A 24,412-nucleotide genomic window follows, 5' to 3' on the forward strand; every position below is an offset into this window, starting at 1 on the left:
ATAGTTCGTTTTGGATAAATGTTCTCATATTTGACAATATCGGTGGAAGTATTTGCACATATTGATGGTAGTCTTTCAACCGTAAAAGAGCTTCAAAATGTAAGTCATTTTATAGATAACTATGAATAATACGATCATTAAGGTATCTTAATAATAATCAACAAGTTCAACGATTTCACGCACGAAGGAAATGAAATAAATTTTTAAATTAAAAAAAAATCATAATAGTTAATAATATTATGAAATTGTAAAAAATTCCCTCAAAACAATACTAAAAATTCATGAAAAACAAGGGATTTCGAATGTAAGGCCCCAAGACTTGAATTCGAAACCGACCGCCTTCAAAGATTGTCCATCAAAAGGCTCTCCTATTACGCCTTTGAAGCGGCTTCGTGGCATGACGAAGCCTAATTTTGAAATACGTCAGTGGCTGAATAACAACCTAGTGCTTCAAAAATTACACAGCAAAAAATTATTAAAAATATAAAACGCTTTTATAGTGGTCCTTATAACAAAATGGCTCCTACATATTAAATAGTTAAACCAAAATTCCAAATCAGTGCTTAAGCTGACAAATTAATGAGGCGTAAGCTATTACGGAGAGTTTATTACGCATTAATGTAATCTATTTTTACGTGTGGTATAATTGTCTGGGGAAGTGCGGGTATTAGTGTACTGGATCCGCTAATTAAAACAAAAAACAAATTTGTAAAATCCTGTATAAATAAGAACTGATACCGAGAGTTAAACTAAAACGCAGAAACGTATATCATATCTAAGACCATTTACACCTGGACTGTAGTAAAGATAGGCATTTCCGTTTTACTAGAGTCCCCGCTACCGAAGCGCCATCACTGGCCCTCTTATGAAACTTTCGCCCACAAAAAAGGGGCCTGGGAAAACACGTTTACTTCGTTCTTTCTCTCCGTAAAATGTTCCGTTCGCGCATCCCGCAGTTCCCGCTGCCTTCGAACCGGACTACGGAGCACGAAGCGTTCACCGCCTCGGAAAGGGGGATAAAAATAACGGGGGACTACGAGTTTGTGGACGAAATTCGCGGATTTTCTCCGCTTGGTGGTGTTTTGGCGGGGATAATTCAGAAAAAGCGAAATAGCAATTTACCTCTCCAGTCCAGGTGTAAATGGTCTTAGATCAAATATAGGCCCAAAGTTATTTAATTTGCTACCATACACAGCCAATTAAAAAATAAATAAATCATGGATAGTAGCGAGGATAATAGCTACCGATGTTATAATTAATAACTACCTCATGTAAACCGTAAACCTTGTATTGTTTGTCTTTACCAGAATAGCTTAATTAATGAATCCAATTAATACTTGTAAAGTAAACTTTGATGCCTATCTACAAGCTTTTGGTTATGTAGAGGTTCATCTTTATTTTGATAAATTAAATGTAATTGAATTTGAATTATTGGAAAAATAATAATTAAATAATTAAAAAGGAAATAAATAGAAAAACATGAGAGGAGGAACTATGGTTTCTAGATATTGTTGACGTCCCGTCACCCAAATGAAAATGAAGGTAACCAAACATTCTCAACTATGATTATAGTTGAGGGGGTGGGGGGAAACGAAATAAAATAGAAGTGGACATAACTAGAGAAATGTCGAAAGCTAGACGTTTTTGAATGACACTTATTGGAGCATTATTACTTCTGTACCGTGGTAAATTTACTCTAATGTTTAGTTTGATACAGCAGATGTTTTACGCCACTAGGTGAATGTTTTTCGCTTTCATCATTACGCGTGCTTATTATGATACTTCATCAGTGGACCGTTACCAGCGGAATACGCGGTGCTTTAAGGGCCGTCAAAATATCCCAACGGGACTCAATTTGCAAAATGAAGTATGTTTTCAACATTTTTATTCAATGAGGAAATGATAAGATTTCAAAAACTGTACTTGCAACTGTCTAAAGTAGCAGTGAATGTTGGAAATATCATCGCGGCGCAACTGTATTGAATTATCAAAACTATTTCACGGCAAAAAAACATCATTCGTAATTTCATAGATGTTGATAGGACTTTTGTTGTAAATTGCTCTTGAATTTTAAAATGTAAGTCGCTGATGTTAGTAGAAATAATTGCTCAACTCGAAATGCAAGTACAACTGATTACTTACAATTTATTTATTTTTGTTGAATGGACTCTTCAATTTGTAAGAAAATTTTTAATCTTTTTTCTAAATATTATTAATCGAAACTATCCCGAACCAAAAGATCTTTAAATGTTTTTCCCGCATACGATAACACTTATCCATGGAGATTTTCCGCGGATGAATACACCTAAAGGGGCCAGTTCGTTGCGGGACGGAAATGATTAAACTGTGTAAATTGACGCTCGGTGTATCGGCCGAGGGTTAAGGCTTAGTCGTTGCTTTCCATTTTTTTAACGCAAAAATGTATAATATTGATTGTTGTGTGCAAAATCTCCGTGTATAAATGTTTCATTATTCATTTTTATTATACTATACTTATATTATTAGGAATTTAAAGTTTAAAACTGTAATTGAATGAAAACCATGGCTTTAACGGGTCGAGTCTATCCTAACGGACAATCACCAGCCAGTGTGACGTATTTAATTCTAAAACGCAGTAGGCCTTAATTGAAAATATATATTAGTAGGCCAATAATAAATAACGTCACTATTTGATCTAGTCCCGGAGAGCTCGCTTAACTTCACTATTGGGCATGATTAATTTTAAAGGTGTCTAGTGGAAGTCTAAGTCTAAGTTTTAAATGTAAATACTAAATCAGAAGAGTACGGTTGAGAATTGCCAAATTATTTATTGAGAAGAAATATATCAATATTTTAAATTGAAGTTTTCCATAAATCTAAATTTTAAAAACATATTATCCAAAGGACACAAGAGTTATTATATACACGTCAGAAGTGATCGCCAGAAGGCAATAGTTATTTTAAAAACATACTTAAGTGTTACGAAGTCAAGAGTCCAGTAGTTCAACAATCAAATTGTTGGACGGTGAAGACGAAGTTTAAGTGCGACACAGTTGTTGAAAGATGAGGCAGAACGAGTGGATCATGCGGATCTCTTTTGATTTACATCTTTTTATTAGCTTTTTCGATCCGCGCACAATTTTAGACTAAGCCGCACATCTCTGTGTATGCAGAGCACTATTTTTTTGTGAGTTACTAACCCCAAGTGGGGCATGTGGGATCTCTCGGTGTCTTTTAGACGGAATCTTGGTTTTTAACCAAAGAGTTAGAGGAGGTTTTCTTAATCCGGGTCGCTGGTGATGTCCAGAGGATCCAATCACTTCTTGACGTCCCATTTAGTTAAGCCAATCGGCCACGATGGGTTGGACCTAGGGTTTATGGTCCAGGGGTACCAGTTATTGGTGACCCCCTTTCGGTCAAAGGTTAACTTCACAATATTTCAATAACACAGTCATAAATTATCTTAAACCCTTGGGTTAAAGATAGCGAAACTCCGAAGAGTAAAATACAATAAAAATAAGAAATATCAGAAAATATTATTTCTTAGAAGTTATACAAAACAAGCCATTACTGGCATTTTTGGCAATTCTCAATTCTCATCTTTAAAACGAAAGTATGGTAAAGAAAAGGGGTTGTAAATTAAAACTATTTTGGTATCTATGGTAAAGAAAAGGGGTTGTAAATTAAAACTATTTTGGGATGTATGCTAAAGAAAAGGGGTTGTAAATTAAAACTATTTTAGGATTTGAGAGTAGGTCCTAACAAAGACCAAAAGTGAAGCTTCGCGAGCACATACGGAACAAGGTCAAAAGTGACAATACGGGGAATAGGGGGCTATGGCCATTAGACCCTCTAAACCAATTTAAGAACGACCCTGCGAATATAGCTGGAAGAAATACTCGCAGAGCGTTTGAAGTAAAACCGTCAACCGACTAAAAGGGAAAGGACGGCCAGCGTCCATACCTGACGATTGATCGGTTTTAAACGAGCATGGGAAGAAAATGAATGTAAAAGTTACTGTATTCTATTTTGGAGAAAATTCTGTAGGTATTAAAGTTAGGAGTAGAATTATTTAAACTATAAATAAATAGGGATTATCTGTAAAGGGGAATCAAATAGGAATATTTATAAATTGGAATATTTATTGTTACACCAGATAATTTATTTAAGAACAACCTTTAACTAAAGTTCTTCTGAAATAACACAAGCCAAGGTTCCCCAAAGTGCAGTTATAGAAGGCAGCAGCCTTTCTCTGTATTAATGATAGAAGGTCAGCTCTTTACCCACCTGCAGAAATGAAGTGTTATAATTATGATTGAGAGTCCCCGCTTTTTCACCACCTGTATGAAGCGCTTACATTTCTCCGATACTATTGTACACGTTATACCGTACGAAGACCGTGTAAATTACGAGTTAAGAAATAAACAAGATTTTAATATACAAATTAGACTTAAATTTGAACCACTGATTTCCCCGGTATTATTAAAGTAGTGAATGGGGTGGTGAATGTTACAGAGCAGGAGCAGTGTGTTGCAAAAACCCTGTGTTTATCCAGATTGAACAAACAATGCTGTGGTTATGTAAAATACAATCATGTTCTTGTAAGGGTACTGTTGAGGGCATGATGTAACTGATCTGTCACCCAATGATACGTGAACTTCGCCAAAGAGACTGTGTAAAAACAAATTTTCTGGTCCAACTTTGTCCGCAGCAGTTGTTGTTTTAGAAATAGCGTCATGAATATTGGATTTTGTTAAATTCCCATCTAGTTTAACAATTTCAACTTGAACTTGAAGTAGGGTGTTTTTCAGATCAATGTACGTCTCTGAGTTTCCAGTGATATTAAAGATAATTGCTTGGTTTTCATTTTCGTTCGATGTTGGATTATATTCAACCCATTGACTTCCTATTATGCGAGTTTGAGTATAAAGTACGGGAAATAAATCAAGTTCCGAGCTAATGCTATTGTCCGAACTGGGGTGAGCTAGCAACATTGTTCAATGATAACTACGATAATATATCAGACTCTAGCTGATAATGTCTTTTCTTCTTCCTGGCTCGAACTAAACTGATGATGCGAGACGTTTTACGTTTCCTTTTACAATCATTTCCAGTCAGCTTAGTCACTGCATCAGCGGCTTAGCTTAAGGTTTCTTCCCCCGCTTCTTTCCCCCGAGATTTTAACGGGTCTTTTATGGACACACCACTCGAGACGTTGCGTCGGTAGCAATGTTAGCTCCGGTATTGAAAAATTTTCAGTAAAGGCATGACAGACCGAAATTCCGAGGCCAATATATTTCTTAGACCATATCCTTTTTGTACGGCTACTCAACGGTATACCGGAATTAATCGGCGTCGAATTTCATTTAAGTAATAGTTATTATAGTCGTTTACAGAAACGTGATCTAAATTACGCGGTGACATGTTTCTCCTTTGACTCGCTAGCCACAAATGTACAGAAGAAAGATTTTACACCTTTTTTATAGAGAATTCCATGTTTTTCGGGGTCTAAAATGAAGATTGACGTGAACCTTTCCTCCGAAATGTACAGGCTGATCCAATTCACTCATAATATTAATATCAATGGTTTGAAAATTGTTATTCGCAATAAGCATATAATGGGTCTAGAAAACTCCTTCTCATCAGTCTTTTCCTTGATTACTTATAATACGTAATAAGGCAGCATCTGAATCTCCAACCGATCGGCTTTGTATATCAGAGTATATGAACCGATAATGTAACCCAGCGCTCATATCACAGCTAAAAGGCGCTGTCATGGAAGTAACCACAGTTACATCTTTGCCTGGAATTCTCGTGAATCCTAATATAATCGCGATTTCATGCGGAATGTAAAATTGGTTCATTCCTTTAATTTCGACTATAACCCACCGAGTAGGATTGCTGTAATAAAATAATAATTATTTGACCATCATCATCGAGTGCCATTACCTCTAGTAACGTTTCGGTAGAGCCGTAACACACAGGAGGTAGAAGCAGTGTCGGCTCACATCACATAAATATTTCGATCGAAATTGTTTTTCGCATTTGGCATTTTGGCGCCCCTTGCCACCTGGCGCCTATAACGACCGCTCCACTCGCTCTACCCCAGAGCCGGCGCTGGGTGTAAGTATACTTATATCATGCATTTCATCTTCTAGATCTCTTTTAACAAAATTTTCGGGGCTCTTTTCCCGTTTCTCGTTTAAGTTCATTGTCGCCTTCTTGATTGTCTGTTTGGGTTTTTTCTTAGACTTCTTGGATATAGGTTCTTCCAAGGACACCTGAAAAGTATCTTCTACAAATGTAGTATCTTCTACTGGGTTCCAAATTCAAACTAAACATTCTTCATAAACTTTATTCCATGTACTAAGATAACTTTTTTCAGAAAGTCCAACTTCGTACGCTCCCTCGAGTTTAATTGGTTCCGGTAAATACGTCCTGACCTTGAACTTGTTTATAGTGTTGTTCTTGAAATAGCGTATAGACAAGTCCAAGGGTAACGTAATATAGAAACTCATAGTACTACGATTTCTTGCACACAATAATCAAAATCTGAACTGTAACCACGCCAACGTACGAGAAGCTCTTTCGTTCCGACGGGTTTAGTTTGCTTTCTCAAAACTTTATCTATTTTAAACAAACAGTTGTCGAGGTCTTTTCGGATTTTCTGTATTTCCTCCTTGTAGAACACACCCGAAATGAGCTCAGTCTTTAGATCCTCGAGCTTATATACTGGGGTCTCTCGGTAAGCGCTCCACTACTTTGAATATTTCCTCGGTATAATTAGCTTTGTAACCCTTTTCGAAAGTGATTTTATTCTAGCCCATACGAACCAAGTCGCGTATTTCAAAATGGAATGAGACTGGGATTGAAAAATTCACTTTCCCGTATAAATTCTGCGATACTTGCTTAGAATTTTCATTCGTTACTTCAACGGGTTTGCATTTAATAGATTTGTGGTAGTTGTTGTTATAACCGTCCAATAAATCTGGTAAAACGTTGATATATTTGTGCGTATCTTTCTCCTTAAAATATCTATACATTCGAGACTTCAATGTTCGATTGAATCGTTCAATAATATTGGATTTTACTTCAGAATGCGTTGTGAAAAACTTGATTCCTCCACGTTTTAATTCACCTTAAACTTCTTTGCATAGAAAATCTTTACCAAGATCAGTCTGTATAACCTTAGGCTGACGACCTGATTCTAAAATTGATTTGAATGACTTTATCATAGTTGATCCTTTCTTATCCATAGTAGCCCCAGCGAATGCCTATTTTCTAAATACATCGATACAACATGGGATATCGGTATCCACTATTGTGGTTTTTGATATCTTGCATGTCTGCCAGATCTAGTTGCCATTGTTCGTCTATCCCATAAACTATCGTCTTGTTTCTACGGAAATTGCTTCTCACTAGTCTGTGTAACCTCTTGTTGTTTTAAAAATTACCTCACGTCGTTTATGGTAACTTGAATACCGTTCTCCCGCAGGGGCGTAGGAACGTTTTAGAAGTTGGAGTGGGCAAAGAGAAACAGAAAGGGGTCTGGATAATGGCTTTGCATTTTTAATGGAGTGTAGCTTCTCCGAATGAATGCGCACATTTTACTTCTATGTAAATTTGCGGGAAAAGACTGAAATTTAAACACAGTTGAGGTTATATAAGCTTTATATGCTTCTAAAATGAGAATTTGAGCCTTTTGAAGATTTCAACTGACAATAACATTAGTTGCCCCTCCCAGCAAAATTCTAGGGAGGGGCACTGCCCCACTGCCTCCCCCGGGTTCCTACGCCCCTGTTCTCCCCGGCAGCCCAATAAAAACTACGAATGCCTCCTTAACTACCGGCATCCTTTACATTGAAGTAGAGTTATTCTAGCTTATCCATTTAGTTAATTTTCCGTTCGTGATACCAGTACGCGAAATCAAATAGTTCAAAAACAATAATAATAAATAAGAAGAAAAACGCCGTAATAACTTTGGGTGATTTTAAGTATGGTAACGATAAAGAGGTTAGCAACCCAGACTGAGTAGAACCGTTGCTTCCTTCCATGATGAGGTGTAATTCGCGAATGAAAGAACAGAAACCTGATATTCGATTATATTTTTTATTTCAAATTTATCCAATGCAATAATCCATTTCCATACATAGATTCGGAACTTGTGGAAAAATAATTTAAATTATCGTACACCTTATCTGGTGAATCGTTAGAAATAATAGGTACATTATCAATAAGGGTTTCAAAGGGGAATTTATTTTTCACAAATGATTTTGGTATATTTTCCTTTGTCAACAATTAATAAAAATTATCGTATCCAACAATTTCGTGTTTCGGTGTGGTTCTGAATCCTTTAACTGATTCGTGTAAAATATCCATGATATTAGATCGAACTATAGGGCGTGCTTTACAAATATGATCACCACTGGTAGATCATTCAATTTTACTATTTCTTTCAATCCACTTGTACAAAGCAATGACGGATTTAAAATGTGAATCTGGAATCGCGATAGCTATTTCGGAATACCAATCTTTCTTTCTTTTCGGTTCTTCAACGATTTGCGCCTTCTTAGTCCTTTTGTTACGTTGTAATTAATGGTTGTACAACTCCACTTTTTGTGACTAATTAACATTCTGATTATTTAAAACCGTTTTCCTATCGACGTTTTCGTCAAGTTTCGGTTATGAATTGAGTCGTTGATAAACGTCTTCGGGAACTAGGATCATCTTTCTATAGCCCGGGGAAACGGATAAATTAACCACCAAAATTTCAATTAATTATAAAAAATTCGATTAACTGTTTATTTATGGATATTATTCGCGACTATTATACGTTTTAAAATGCATCAAATAAGTTTTTATTCTTATAATTTTCGGATATGGATATAAAAGAAATGAACGGAAAATTTGTAATCCGAACGCCGAGCTCTACATCTTTCTAGCCCTTTTGGAAAGCTCTACTTATAGCCGTGCCTGCTGCACTCCCACAATTGAAAGAAGTGGTGCTAAGAGTAACATTAAAAACCCACGACGGAATTGGGTTAAAGGCTTTAAAAGTCGCTTGATGACTTAGGCCTAAGGTGGTGCCTTGGGTATTAGCCTAGCTGATTATTATTATTTATTTTTATTTTTATATCTTCCGCAAAATTTTACCATGTCGCTTCAATCCCTTCTTCTGATCATCTGACAGTTTTACATTGCCACACAGAACATTTATACATCATTCCACAATAGCTTTAATCTCGTCGTTATTAGCATATTTGATGGCGGAATTTCTCTGACACGAATTAAGCGTAGTTACATATTTTAAAAACTCCTTATGACTGTGAATTTTCTTCATTTTGGGATAAAAACGGCAACTTCTTCTCCAGGTATAAGTTCGGTCCGTAGTCTGTGATCATCTGACATAGTTTGTTTCAAATCCACCCTTAAATACCGAAAGTCTCTAGCAATTGCTAGATGAAAGGCGTCGATGACGTATTTATTGTTAGTTGGGGAAATCTGTCTAGCCAAATGAAATATCGCCGATTTGTCACGGGGCGTCTTGAAAATTATCAGATAGTGCACGTTTAAATTTAACGTTCTAATTTCCTTCCCAGGATAATACAAATTTTGCATAAGTTCAAAAACCGACGTGTTTTTATGATGGGAATTCACTTTGTAACCCTTTTCGAAAGTGATTTTATTCTTGCCCATACGAACCAAGTCGCCTATTTCAAAAGAGAATGAGACTGGGATTGAAAAATTCACTTTCCCGTATAAATTCTGCTATACTTGCTTAGAATTTTCATTCGAAACTTCAACGGGTTTGCATTTAATAGATTTGTGGTAGTTGTTATAACCTTCCAATAAATCTAGGTTTGAGTAAACGGAAGTTAATACCTAACAGATGACTTAAAACATAGTGTAACGCTTTTCTACTACTACTATAGGCCTATAGGTGCCTAGCGTTGACATATACTACCACTATGCTACTAGATTAAAATGGTTCGTAAGGACGCTAATGAATTATTAAATAAGGACAAGTTGTTTTGCCATACCCAGATTCTGATTTAATGATCAACTTCTAAAATTACTATTGACAAACATTTCGAATCGAACTACTAAATAAAAACCAAACAATACCGCTAACAAATAAAATACTACTAGATTAATTTACATGACCCCCAAAATAACTACATGCAGCATGCACTCGACCAATGCCAGACTACTAAAAATTCGCGGTTTACTATATACACTAATTGCGCCATATAAAAAGTACTGATCACTATTCTTGATTATCGTCGGTCTCGAGACTTGAAAATAAAATGAAAAAGGTAGAGGCGAGGAGAGAGTTCGTAGAGTTGAAGGCTTGAGACGTTGGAGATAAGGTGAGGCTACTACTATCGTCTACGATGTCGTGGTGGTGATCGGCAGAGGAAAACCATGGTCCGGCGATAACTGATCAATTGGCTGGAGACATCCATAGATTACGACCAGCGCGAAAACTATGTTCCTTCTATTAAGGTCATCCGGAGCGGGGTGTTTAAGATCATCCTTTCCTTTCGGTCCGGAGATACGGTTCCTCTTCTTTGATTCTTCTTCTTGTCTTCCAGTTTTGTTGTATAGGCCACGTGACTTTTTGGGTCCATCCTGGTTTTTTCGTTACCCAATCGAATTACTATGACGGGCTGTGACGTGGAGGGACACTATGATTTGACCAATCACCAAATTTCAACGTAGGGCTTTATTTCAAGCGCCCATGTGTTTCACATGTGTTTCAATTTCTTGAGATCACAAGACGCGCACACATTCGGTGACAATTACACCAAACAATAATATCGAGGCGCACTACTATAATTGTAAGCATTGGTCGAGAAAATCTGGCAAAGGTTCGAGTTCAATAATAAATACACGTGGCATGCACACTATACGCTATTCACCGTCGATTTTAAAGACGATCTTAAAACTATAAATCAGTATCAGTGCCTGGGTTGACACGAGGGCAATTTCGGGCATCTATAGAGATTCCTTTTAGCAGAGTAGTAATAATGGAAACACGTTGGATCCCTCTTTTGGCCTTTCGCTAACTACTTCCCATTCCTACAAACTATCCAACGCGACCATATGGGGATGCCGAGGTACGTAAAATAATTGTTTCCCTAAATCTAAAGGAGGGGTAACCTCGAGAGGCAGAAGAATCACCCCCAAAAAAAAATTAAATGGAAATAAAAACTGGCAAAATTTAATGAATAAAATATATACAGGGACTAATTGCGTGGCTTAGGGTAATCTGTGCTACGACGACATTTACAGTAACCGGGAGTGTACCTTTACCAGGACGTAAAGCGTACGAAATAAATTTATTTTTACACGGAGTCCCTTGACGCCGTAAATTATTTGCGGGAACGCAAATTCATATGGAAACTATTGTCGGCTGGAGGACGAACAATATTTGGTTTCACTTTCTGGAGTGATAATTGGGGCTCTGAAATAACTTGGTCACGCTCGGTGTAGAGCTTAAGTTCCCTTAAGTTAAATGTCCCCCTTAATTCCTTGCTACTATTTATCTCGCGTAGTTTGTACGTATAGGGAGATAGTTTAGGTCCTATAACAAAGGGACCTTCCCAAGCGGGAGCTAATTTTGCCGAAAATCTATTACCGGCCGACGATTGGTAGTGTGTTTTCTTTAAGACTAAATCTCCCTCCGTGAACTCAAACTGGCGCTTCTTTTTATCATAAAGAACCGCGTTCTTTCGCTGGGCTTCTACTAAATTTGCCTGGGCCTTCTTTATCGCTCTACTAATTAATACGGCTTTTGCTAGTGCGTCTATTTGCTGGCAGCCTTTCGATAACTGATTATGGTCAACATTCATTATGGGTGGTTCCCGTATTTCCCTGCCAAAATTTAGGAATGCGGGAGAAAATCCCGTAGACTCATTTTTTGAACTGCGTAAGGCCATAACGAACTGTTGCAACCCTTCGTCCCAATACTGGTGACTTTCTTTAACGTAACATTTTATCATCATTCCGAGGTTTTTATTAGGTCGTTCGGTTTGGTTACTTTGAGGACTATAGAATGATGTGAAGCGCTGTTTAATGGAAAATAGCCTACATACTTCTTTCATAAGATTGGATACGAATTGCGGCCCATTATCAATTTCTTGAGATCACAAGACGCGCACACATTCGGTGACAATTACACCAAACAATAATATCGAGGCGCACTACTATAATTGTAAGCATTGGTCGAGAAAATCTGGCAAAGGTTCGAGTTCAATAATAAATACACGTGGCATGCACACTATTCACCGTCGATTAGTTCGATTCGAAATGTTTGTCAATAGTAATTTTAGAAGTTGATCATTAAATCAGAATCTGGGTATGGCAAAACAACTTGTCCTTATTTAATAATTCATTAGCGTCTTTACGAACCATTTTAATCTAGTAGCATAGTGGTAGTATAATAGCGTCATTACTTCTACAACTGAGCGGGGCAACAGAAACAAATACCCTAATTGAGCGTATGAGAACCACTTATATCGAAATGAAAATCGATAAATTTATCAAAAATGGAAACTAGACTATAAGAAAACACTGTCCTTTTCAATGTAGAAATGACGTCTGACCCCCACTACGAAATTTTTCTTCACGAAAACGATGTTCTGGCTCATTGTTAATACAACCGGTTCCATTCCGATCTTCATTGGTTAAAGAGACAGAGAAGAATAGCCAAAAATTAAACAAATAACTTGATTAACGTCACTGACTGCTTTAATAGTTTAATGGCAATGCAAGATGGCTTTGACTCTTGTGGATCTTGTCAAATACTACATAATTATTTTGAGAATTCCAGTGGAAACTGCTATATCCGAAAGGAGTTTCAATTCTCTCAACAGAATTATAACACGTTCGCGGACAACAATGGGGGAGAAAAGACTATCAAATCTAGCCACTTTTTAGATTAAGCGTGACTATCAAACTACCTAGGAGACAAGCTTCTGCTAGCTGCCACTTCCTTGACTATTTACTCCGGTCTCTCATCGTTGTTTCGCACGTCAAAGAATTCAAAATCAACGACTATCGATTTCTTATACCTGTAATTTAAAAGTAAAATAAATTCATTGCCCCCAGAGAAAGAGGACTAAAATATTAATATTATACTTGCATAGTTATTCTCAGGTTATTCTTCTCAACTTGAAACCTGCTCGAATACGAACGGTTATCCACTCTAGGTGCTCGACATTACATACTAAGTTATTGCGCCATTGTATTTTACATCACAACAGCATTGTTCGATCAAACTGAATAAACAAATGGTTATTGCTACACCACTTTAATAATACCGGGGAAATCAGTGGTTAAAATTTAAGTTTAATTTGCATTTTAAAATGTTTTTTATTTCTTAATTGGTAATTTACACGGTCTTCGTACGGTATAACGTGTACTATAGTATCGGAGAAACGTAGGCTCTTCATACAGGTGGTGAAAAAGTGGGGACTGTCCATCAGGATGATAACTATTTAAAAGAGCTGACTTTCTATCATTAATATAGAAAAAGACTGCTGCCTTCTATAATGCTTTGATTTAAGCGGGGTACAGTCTGTACCTTTTCATATTCACAACTCACTATTGCTTTACACGTTCACCATCAATGAGGTCCTAACTTTACTAGTTCACCACCCAACGAAAAGCGGGGCCTGTCAATCAAGATTATTCTGCAGGTTAGTAAAGAGCTGACGGTAAAGAGAAAGGCTGCTGCCTTCAACAATTCACCACCAGTGGCAGACTACCTTTGCTAGTTCACCACTCTACGTTGACTACACAGTGGTGTATCATTGACAGTTCACCACTCGGGTGGCGGCTTTCCACTGCACGTTTTGGGAATGGTCACTATTCCAATTTTATTTTCATAGTTAAGATTTCGGAAAATGGTTGTTCTGGGTTCTATCGCCCAGCTATCCATCAAGGTGGCCATTTCAAAATGGCGGCGAAAGAGATATTTAAATCGGGTAAATATCCGCCGCTATGACTCGCATTGTCATCTTTTATACACAATATGAACGAGATTTGTGTTCCCTAAACAAAGTGTCTAATTTTGCTATGACATTGCATTTTTCTCAAAAACTATAATGGGTATGTTTTATTGAAATTTTATAAAGATTATCATGTTTTTCAAAATTGGTTTTTGACTGGTAATTGCTAGACGAAAACTTTCAATGAGAAAGTTGCAGAGCATACTTGAAAATGTACAAATAAAGTTAGTTTGGTCGAAATAGACCGATTTATCTTAAAGATATGAGGTCATTAAAAGTTACAAGTTCGTACTAAGGAACAATAGCTTTTTCTGGCACTGTAAGAAAACACATTTTAAGCATACCACAAATGTACTTTTTACTCAATCAAAACCAAAGAAAAGGCACAAAACAGCGAACGGAACGCTACAAGAGTAAGCTAGTTATTTAGTATTCGCTACCCGAAGAGAACACCAAGTCGTAACACCGTTCTCGGAGCTGTTCGAGATTCAAACCACCATATAGATGTCAATCTCATGTTCTGTGGAGTAGGTACTGCCTGGAAACCCGCATACCGATAACTTAGCAATGCCCACCCGCAATACGAAAATTCAATTCGAAACTACCCACTCGACCCGTCAATAAAAATACCCCACCCCAACCTGTGGCTATCCATGGTTACCTGCGAGGGCATACGAGCAAACGGTTTTACCCAATCTCGGTTTGAATGTTATCGCGGATACGAGTCTCATAGCCCTGTTTTATTTTTAGTCACGGAAAGCACAAAATAAAGGCACGTGTAATGCCCAAATAATAAAGTCTGGAAGATATTGCTCTTTTGTTAAAGGAAAAGTCCAGGTTGGGTAAAACTTGGGTCTATTTGAAAGATCATGTTTAAATATACTAAAAAATATCAGTCGCAAAATTGTACCTTTTTTAATGACGAGAAATTAATTTTTAAACGAGCGAAATTTACCGCTAAGCTAGCTGCCACAAACTATGGTGAACTGTGCGTCACGAATTTTCTTCAATTGGTACAAAGGTACCAAAAACTTTCAATGGCCTTCGGGCGTAGAACCTTGTTAATATTAATCTAGTAATTGACCCTTCTAGTCAACGTTTAAGCAAAAGGATTAATTACCTTTTCAATATGCGTCTGGCATTAAACCTCTGGTTTAGATTTGAAATAGACCTCAGGTCTCCCTTTTAATTTACTGGATTTAGAACCTTATTAAGGCCTTTGCGTCATTTCTTGTGTTGTATAAAATTACAGTTGAATTCAATATTAAATTTACCCCCATGTGGCAATTATCAATGAGTAAATAGTTCATTAACTTAGTACTTAATACGAAACACATCCCTAAACATTTATGAGTCAATTATCAGTGAATATCTCGCTAACCCCGATTGTGACAGATATGCGATTGTCCGGGACTTGTTAGTGAAATCTATGCAAATTCACATTAATTATCCTCCTCTTATCCAAAGGCATAGAAAACCCTGTTACACACGTTCAGATTGCCCCAAAAACATAAAACTTTCATATAGTCTGGAAATTACTATTCTGCCGATGCCGCTGAATATGAGTAGGTCTCAGAAACATTTATGATTGGACAGGTCGAAGCCAATCAATAATTTTAGAAACTGCTCGCCAATGCTATTGACTGAGCTTGCGGAGACCTATAATCTTCAAATTCAGGTCACACTAATTGAATAATTTAAAAAAGTTATGGGATTTTAATTGAATCCTCGAAATATTTCGGTGATTTCCACTGATTTTCTGAAGATTATCTACGATCTGTGCACTCTCGGGTTCATAAATCGAATAGTCTTAGACAGATGATTTTTCCGAGAATACATTCCGAGATACCGAACCACAAAACGAAGTTGAATCGAAAATTGTCAAATAAAAAGAAACGCTGCTACAAAGATGAAGGGTGATCGTACTGGCGTGGTGATGGTTCTTTGGAAAAATTATTTGGAAAAAAAGTGTATGGTATCGAGGTTAGTTGGGGAAAAATGAAAGGGGTGAGTGAAAAAACTACCGATGAGTTTCGTGACTCCGGTCGAAAAGCTATTGAGAAATTCTGGAAACTGTTCAGAGATCCTAAAGTATTCAACCATCATGTTGAACTAAGGGTACGCTGCTGGAACTTTAAGAAAAGATGTCTGCAGTATTATAAATACTGTGGAAAGTTACGTGTGTTCGGTTGAGAATTATCTGTTATCACGTCACAATGGCCCTCAATTTGTTGCCCTAAGGGGTATTTCTACTTTTGACGAAGTTAAAAATTTAATGACACCTTTTTTTATCAAAGATTTAAATTCGGCGATTAAAGGCTTGCCGCGAGGGAAGGCTGCTCTAGAAGATGAAATTACGAATGAGCTCATTTCGGCGCTTGGAAATCAAGCGCATGCAGCCCTCCTACACACCTTTAACGAAGTTTTAATGACGAATAATATTCTGGAGTCATGGAATAAAATGGAAGTTAAACTTTTTTATAAAGATCGTGGAAAAGACAGCTAGTTTGGACTCCTTCAGACCGATTGCCATCTTTCAATGTTTAGCTATGCATCGTGACAGACCGCCGAAATTTGTGGAAACCAGAGGAATCATAGATGAATTTCAAAATGGTTTCTAACGTGGCAGATGATGTTCCGACAATTTATTAATTTTGAATGAAATCATAGAAATAGCCAAAGTAGAAAAACGTACCATGTTCGTCTAATTTTTGGTTTTTAAGAAAGCCTATGATTCGGTTCGCCGGAAAAAATTATGAGAAACTTTGGTTTTACTTGGCGTGCCGTGAGATTTCGTTGTTCACCTTGATGCCTTAAATGAAAAAATCATGTACAGATATTCGTTTGGAAATACGAGATAAAACAGAAAATTACGGTGAATGGAGTAAAGTTGTTGATAAAGCTGTTTTGCAAAATGGGGAACCAATGTGGAAGGATGAAGTACTTAAACATGAGAGTTTGAGTCTCTTTCGTCTGAAAACCAAACCGTCGATCGAACTCGTGTATGACAACGACACCCAAAGTCACCTACTTTTCCAAGCTTGAACTGGTGCACCCCCGCCGGTGGCTCGAAAATCCAAAAATTTTGGGAGTGCCCCGGCGTGTCCGAAGTGTGGTATGATTGAAGATATCGAACACATGCGGTTTCTAGAAAAATTCCGGTTGATGGTTGCGATCTTGGTACTCTTTTGGGCTTCTCGGATTGCGGTGTGGAATGGCATCATGTAAATCAGACAAAATCAACTCTGCTGATGTGGCGTAAGAAGAATAAACATGAACTTTCTCTTTTTCGTGTGTTTCACATCTTGAAGAAAATTTTTTTTTGTCATGTTAATTAAAGTAAAATTTTGTATGATATTGTTAATATTTTATACATATATTATATTTAATCTCAGTTCGCGAATCTATTATAAAATAGTTTCCAAAAGGGATATCCTTGTAAATAGGAAAGTAATAATGTATTCATTCATTCATTTCAAGAGTTTCTCTGACTACAATCCACTTTAACAACATAAAATATACTTGAAAATGCAATGTCAATAATTTTATTACCATTGTGTGAAAGTTAAACGAAATATACTACAATCGCAAATATTATCTTACTGTATACGCGTCCGTAATATTGATTTCAACAAATTATACCTCAAACAATATCTATTTAATTTTCGATATATCAAGCAGGTGTTTCATTTATTCGGTAAACACAACGCGCACTCGTAATGTAGGAAAGTTTAAAAAATCTGTGAAATTTCAAATATTAGCAGAAAGCGTTGTTTGAACATTCGTTACGTCTACCCTTGTAGGGAATTGATAAAAATCATTCGTCCAACTGATATCTCATCAATATTTCAAATTCCAATAGAAAAGAAAATGCTATCGGCAATCACTGGACTGTTGTGGTTATACTTTGCCGGAATTCTTCGTGCTCAGGAAACGGAGGGCGATTTAACGACGTTGAAACAGCTTCAAATTGTAAGTTTCTTTTTGTTTATATTTGACGAATACTTAAAGCTTAATTGCTTCCGAGCAGAAGTGGCGTAGATTCAGACTTGGCCCCATCAGCAAGTAGATTCCATGAGCCCTTTTTTCAAATCTATCGTTTAGAAAAAACTAAGTAAGCGTTAAAGGGGCTCCAAAGTTCGGTGGCAAAATGTGTGTAAAGTCAGTAAAGTGCGAAATTTACGGTTGACTCTGCCCGTCTCTGCCATGGCCGAGTGAGGGGTTGGGGGGAATGAAAAGCATGCTCAATTTCTTTTTTTTCCACCGAACTTTGGAGCCCCTTTAATGAAATTATTTTAAAAAAATGGGTCCGTCCACCTGGCGGGCTCTCCGGACCTCTCGCTACGCCACTGCCGAGCAGTTAATATTGCCCGGAAAACTTATGGCAGGCAAGTTTCACCAATTCCTTAAGATTGTTAACATTATCTTTTACCGGTGGGATCGATTTTCAATTCAACTTACGTCAGCTGCACGGCTCTAAATAAAGTAACGAAAATTGCCAATTGAGATAGCTGACATATTACGTTACCTTAAAATTTACTTTGAATAATGATTTAGCTACTTTATGAACCATTCTTTTCTGATGAAATAGTATTAGAAATTAACCGTGTATCAGCCCTGCTTTCCGTACAGGTGGGGAATGGGTTTGGGTCCACTTGCGCAGTTTTCATTTGCGCAGTTTCCATTTGCGCACTTCCCACTTCCGCAGTTTTCGTTTGCGCAGTTTCCCGTTTGCGCAATTTTCCTGTTGCGCAGATTTGTTATTTGAACGGTTTTCCCATTTGCGGGGATTTTTATGACTTAAATATTCACTATTAATCCTTTTTCCTAGAAAAAGGGTTATTTCTGGCAGGTAAATTTTAACATTACCTTGTTTACCATCCAGCTGCGCTGCTAGTGTTTGTTTAATGTCCGGTTGGGCTGTAAATACCAAAAAAAAAATTAGGTTTTTCTTAGTTAAAATAGCATTCGTTGAATTAGTCTCTTGGGAAAATATATATAGTCCAACAGCGACTCGAAGCTTCTCGGCCTTTAGGCTAAGATCATAGTGTAGTAACTGTTTACTGACAGTTCCAGTTTTAAGGACGATTTTAATGATGGCCATACCTCTTAAACAATTGTAGGCGGCACAATAAAAACGATACAACAAAAAATGATAAAAAATAAAACGATGTTTAAAATCTAAAATAAACAGGAATTAAAAAATGTTTCAATTTCAGATAAAAATGCTGCTAATACCTTAGCACCACTTTTAAAATGGCTTCTGTCGTAGGACAATATAAGTCCTCTGTAGTAGAACACCTATATGAAAACGGTGCCTACGCGCCTGCGGCGCGCCCTGCTCACCTAACCGTTACGCGCTAGCCTTGATATAACTACCTCTATATAAAAACTATTTCGTTGAAATGGCCCCCAATATAGGACAGTAAGCGTCCTGTATTTCGTAAGAATGGCCTCTGTCATAGGACAGTTACGTCCTATGTGAGAGGCCAATACCAAGATATTTCGTTAGAATGGCCTCTGTCGTAGAACACCTCCTATATGAAAACGGTGCCTACGCGCCTGCGGCGCGCCCGGCTACCCTAACCATTAGAAAATATTCTTTCTGACCCCTAGGAAACATGCAGTGCAATTAAAAAGGTGCATTTTTGGTGGAAGGCACTAATTTTAAATAGCAGCCAATATACTGTCCTCAGTGTTACAGATATTACATTTTCTTTTAGCCTTAAGGCTGAGAAACTACGATTTGCTTGTCAACCGAAGATTTATTCCCAACAAAATAATTCAACAACCGATATGTCAACTTCAAACAACTTTAAATTATTGGTATGGACAGCGCGACCGGTAATTAAAAATACACCAGCAGCACAGTTGGATGGTAAACAAGGTTACGTTAAAAATAAACTACCTGAAAAAAGCTTATTTCAAGGAAAATTGCTTAATATAGAATATTCAGGTCGTGAGAAGCCGCGGAATAGAAAAACCTGCGCAAATGGAAAACAGCCCCATTGGGAAACCGCGCAAATGGAAAATCCGCGCAAGTGGAAAACCACGCAAATGACAAACCTGCGCAAATGAAAAACCGCGCAAATGAAAAACCTGCGCAAATGATAAACCGCGCAAATGGAAAATATCTGCGCAAGTGGAAAACTGCGCTTACGGAAAAAGCGCAAATGAAAAACGCGCTAATGGAAAACTGCGGAAATGGGATACTGCGCAAATGAAAACTGCGCAAATGGAAAACCGCGAAATTGCATTTGCGGAAATGGGAACTGCGCAATTGGCCCATTACCGGGGAATGTAGTAGATAAATTAAGCAAAATTACCTAGAAGTTTGAACGACAACGTCGGGATTACCTAGACGTTCGAAAAATTAAGTTATTTAAAATCGGTACTTGGAACTGGTTTAGTTTTCATTTCAATGTAGTTCTACAATTTATGTTATTTATTTTTCTAAGATGCCGCCATCCATTGTGCGAAGTTGAAAGTATTTATAATGACCACTTTCACAAATAACAAATTTTCCCAATTTCTAACTACTAAATATACTTTTAGGGAATATTATAACGAGAGTGTTAAATCTAAAATGAGTACTTTTTAAACTAATAATTATTAAGAATTAAAGTTAAATTATATATAAAAAGCACAAAATTCTTGGAATTTAATAAAAATAATATATTTATAATACTAAATTAATATAATAGTGTTTTGTACACCTTTCAAAAGACCTTGTATCCAGAGGAAGCTTTAGTATAACAGCGTAACACTGGAGGTCTAAACCGCAATCCCAAGTTCTTCCTTGCGTAGAAGTGAAGAGAAGCACATTGTGAAAAACTAAATGAAAAGAGACTTAAAACGGTTTTAAAATTCACAATTTATTTATTTAGAAAATCCAACGTTTCGGAGGAACTGTTCCTCCAACTTATAAGTGAGTAAGTTTAAATATAGCAAAACTAGGTTAGCAGGTTTTCCAGATATGTGTAACCTCTTCTTTCCTGTTAACATTATCGTCCTTTCGTACCTAAAATTGGGATAGCACTCGCGGAGGAATTTATAGATCTATAAATTCCTAATACTATCAGTTGGTTTATAAAATGTATCTTGGGTAACATTAAAATGGGCCAATTTTCTGAAATAAAAAGTATGACGAATAGTTCGTAAGCTAGTTCTTGGTTTTATCGTGCATGACGCAAGAAAAAGAACAACACAGCATTATTATATCTCGATTTATTCCGCTTAGAAATGGAAATATTCATTATTTTAATTTAAACATTAGACAGAAGCTCGATATAAATTAGTTATAATGTATTCGCCTCCAAAATATAAACGAGAAAAGAAAACACTGAAATATGATCACGCGACTCCTGCCCGACATTGTCGCCCAATTTCTGGAGCTCAATCTCTTTATTATTTAAGAGCGAAGGGGAGAATCAGGTTGCGCGACGATTATTCATCCCCACACACAACTGTTTATATTCAATTAAACTTTTCAGCTTCGTGTTTCGTGGAAACAAAGATAATATACAGGGTGTTACGCGTAAGAGTACCGAAACTTTTATATTGTACTCTATGGTTCCCTACGAGTATAAAATGGGTCATTCCACGGAGGTTCGAACACAGAGGGAACCATGGGTCGTCCGATTTTAATGCAATTTTACACACGCTAAATTGTGGCTAATAGAGGGCCAATTGTGAAATTTTAGCCTAATATAATGAATGGTTCCGAAATTATAGGCTTTTGAAAATACCCCACGTTTTTAAGGTTTCGTTTGCGCAAAAGTCGTACCCCTAAGCGTTATGGTGAATAACATTTTGCGATTAAGGCTAATATCATGCGAATCTCGTCTCTAGGACAATTCATAGCGTTGATTTCTAAAATGCTAACAAAAATATTGTATCTGTAACGATTGTTTAAAAAATCGAACGTTTTTCAAAATATTTAGTGCATGGGGGGTCAACTTTGAAGCCAAGTACCGAAAAAGGGCATACTCCGATTTTAATGTTTCCTCTATATATTGATAGCCATAAGCCTAAGCTTTTATATGATGTGCAATATGTTTGTGATATCGGGGCGTTAAGATCCCAAAACCAAACAAACATTATTTTCATGAAAAACACGTTTTTAAGAAAAAAACACCATATTTTTATTCAGCTCTGATAAATTTTATTTAGATTGAAATATAATCTGTGCATTCGCTATGCAAATTTTAGGAATTTTCAACTTGGTTGACTTCCGTTGAGATGAAGACAAATTAAAAACCATTTATATCCAACTTAACGAAGATAGATGGTGACCTTTTTTATCCCGTATTATATCGGTCGTTCTCTTCACTAAAATATTACTACTTATTTCTTGACCGTTTTTATCTTTATTTCGTCTGCTCTAGATTCTGCTAGTTATGTTACTTGTTCATACGGATTCGAGTTTTATCACGTGTTTTTTAGTACATCTATTTCTAAATTGTTAATAGTATGGAAGTAGAAAACCCATTAGAAATGTGTTCCGTTGGAAAATTTATTCAAGAAGAATGCCACAAACAAAGCCATTGTAAAACCCAAGGAATAACAGATCTGAGCACCTTTGTCGATGACCTCAGTCATTAATTGTGGCTCGATCTGGTATTACGGTCGCGACGATGAGCGTCAACTTTAAAATCCCCGTTAGGCCTATTACAATTTTTTGACGGTCACGCCCACCGTCGCGACGGTTTTGTCTTAGTGAAAACCAGCCTTTAGTCGGTCGGTCCGTCTATATCGTAACGTCGTCTGCTCCGCCGTCTTTATGGAAGACCCCTTTAATTTTTCAAAGGTTATATTCCCTTTAAGGTAAGGAAACTTTTACCTACTGACATTTCACATCGACCTATTAGCTAGAACCGAGCTAGAACTCACTTGTGATATTTCTTTTGTGCATATCAAATGGATCGCAGCATTTTCGTTGGTAATGAGCATATTTGGAAATTAGAGTTGCAAAGTGATGGTTACATAAATTATGCACAGCTCCTTCATCGGTAACACCAGATAGAGCCACAATTAATGACTGAGTTTCATCGTCAATGGTGCTTAGTTTGTGGCATTCTTGTTGAATAAATTTTCCAACGGAACACATTTCTAATGGGTTTTCTACTTCCATACTATTAACAATTTAGAAAATAGATGTAGTAAACAACACGTGATGAAACTCGAATCCGTATGAACAACTTGAGTTTCCAGAATATTTTTTTGGGTCTCGCACAAACCACCTAGAAAACGAGCCCAAACTCCCAAAATAGCCCAAATTCCCGCCCAAGAATGGGTTTTGGGGAGAAAAAAAAATTAAACGGTAGAGCTACGTTGAAACGTGTAGCACGGCTATGGAAGCCGCCGAATTTTTGAAACTAGCCCAATAAACCGCCTCCAGCCCAAAGGTTTCTTTCCCGCAATAGCATCCTCAAAGCAGCCCAATTTGGGCGGAAAACCGCCCATCTGGCAACTCTGTGAACAAGTAACATAGCTAGCAGAATCTGGAGCAGGCGAAATAAAGATAAAAGAGGTCAAGAAATAAGTAGTAATATTTTAGTGAAGAGAACGACCGATATAATACGGGATAAAAAAGGTTACCATCTATCTTCGTTAAGTTGAATATAATTGGTTTTTAATTTGTCTTCATCTCAACGGAAGTCAACCAAGTTGAAAATTCCTAAAATTTGCATAGCGAATGCACAGATTATATTTCAATTTAAATAAAATTTATCAGAGCTGAATAAAAATATGGTGTTTTTTCTTAAAAACGTGTTTTTCATGAAAATAATGTTTGTTTGGTTTTGGGATCTTAACGCCCCGATATCACAAACATATTGCACATCATATAAAAGCTTAGGCTTATGGCTATCAATATATAGAAGAAACATTAAAATCGGAGTATGCGCTTTTTCAGTACTTGGCTTCAAAGTTGACCCCCCATGCACTAAATATTTTGAAAAACGTTCGATTTTTTAAAATCGGACGACCCATGGTTCCCTCTGTGTTCGAACCTCCGTGGAATGACCCAAATGTCAAATGAACCATAGTCTTAAAAAGCCCCGTTTCAGAGTTACGAGCTCTCAAAAATCAGCCTATAAAACATCGAAATCAGCCTCGTCAATAGCGTTTACCCACTTCTTGCCGGAACTCCGAAACAATTAGCTACATGGTTACCATGGTAACCAACTATAGTTGGCGCCTGATGGAGGTCGATTATTCGGAGGTCACGTGCCGGAAGTTGATAATTGCTACGTGACAAAACAGTTAATCGGAAAGTTCTCTGAATTCTAATCTAAACATTGAACACCGTAGCACCCGTATCAGTATAGTAAGGTCACTCTGACGGCTTTGGCCCCGCCTACGAGATAAAAAATCGTCAGCCACGATAAGCATTCCAAGTAGAGGTATGGATTCCT

General features: G+C 37.0%; 2 protein-coding genes across 2 annotated transcripts in view; one reads left to right on the plus strand and one right to left on the minus strand.

The window, feature by feature from the left end:
* The window catches only part of LOC149936321 (putative acid phosphatase 5), a 53,567-nt gene continuing 29,155 nt past the window's right edge, over positions 1–24,412 (plus strand). Inside the window, exons 1-2 of the mRNA XM_090153660.1 lie at positions 1–99; positions 17,857–17,966. Coding sequence (XP_090009786.1) covers positions 17,865–17,966 — 102 coding nt within the window. The 5' untranslated portion in view covers positions 1–99; positions 17,857–17,864. The remainder of the gene's footprint in view (positions 100–17,856; positions 17,967–24,412) is intronic.
* Positions 11,355–11,984, minus strand: LOC149936322 (uncharacterized). Its single transcript, XM_090153659.1, has one exon. The coding sequence runs from the start codon at positions 11,982–11,984 to the stop codon at positions 11,355–11,357; it is 630 nt and encodes a 209-aa protein (XP_090009785.1).

The sequence above is a fragment of the Leiobunum rupestre genome, chromosome 7 (assembly GCF_980474605.1).
Source record: "Leiobunum rupestre chromosome 7, qqLeiRupe1.1.hap1, whole genome shotgun sequence".
NCBI classification, from domain to species: domain Eukaryota; kingdom Metazoa; phylum Arthropoda; class Arachnida; order Opiliones; family Sclerosomatidae; genus Leiobunum; species Leiobunum rupestre.

Excerpts from the sequence above, each read along its gene's own strand:
- LOC149936322 (XM_090153659.1), bottom strand. The coding sequence starts at position 11,984 with ATGATAAAATGTTACGTTAAAGAAAGTCACCAGTATTGGGACGAAGGG.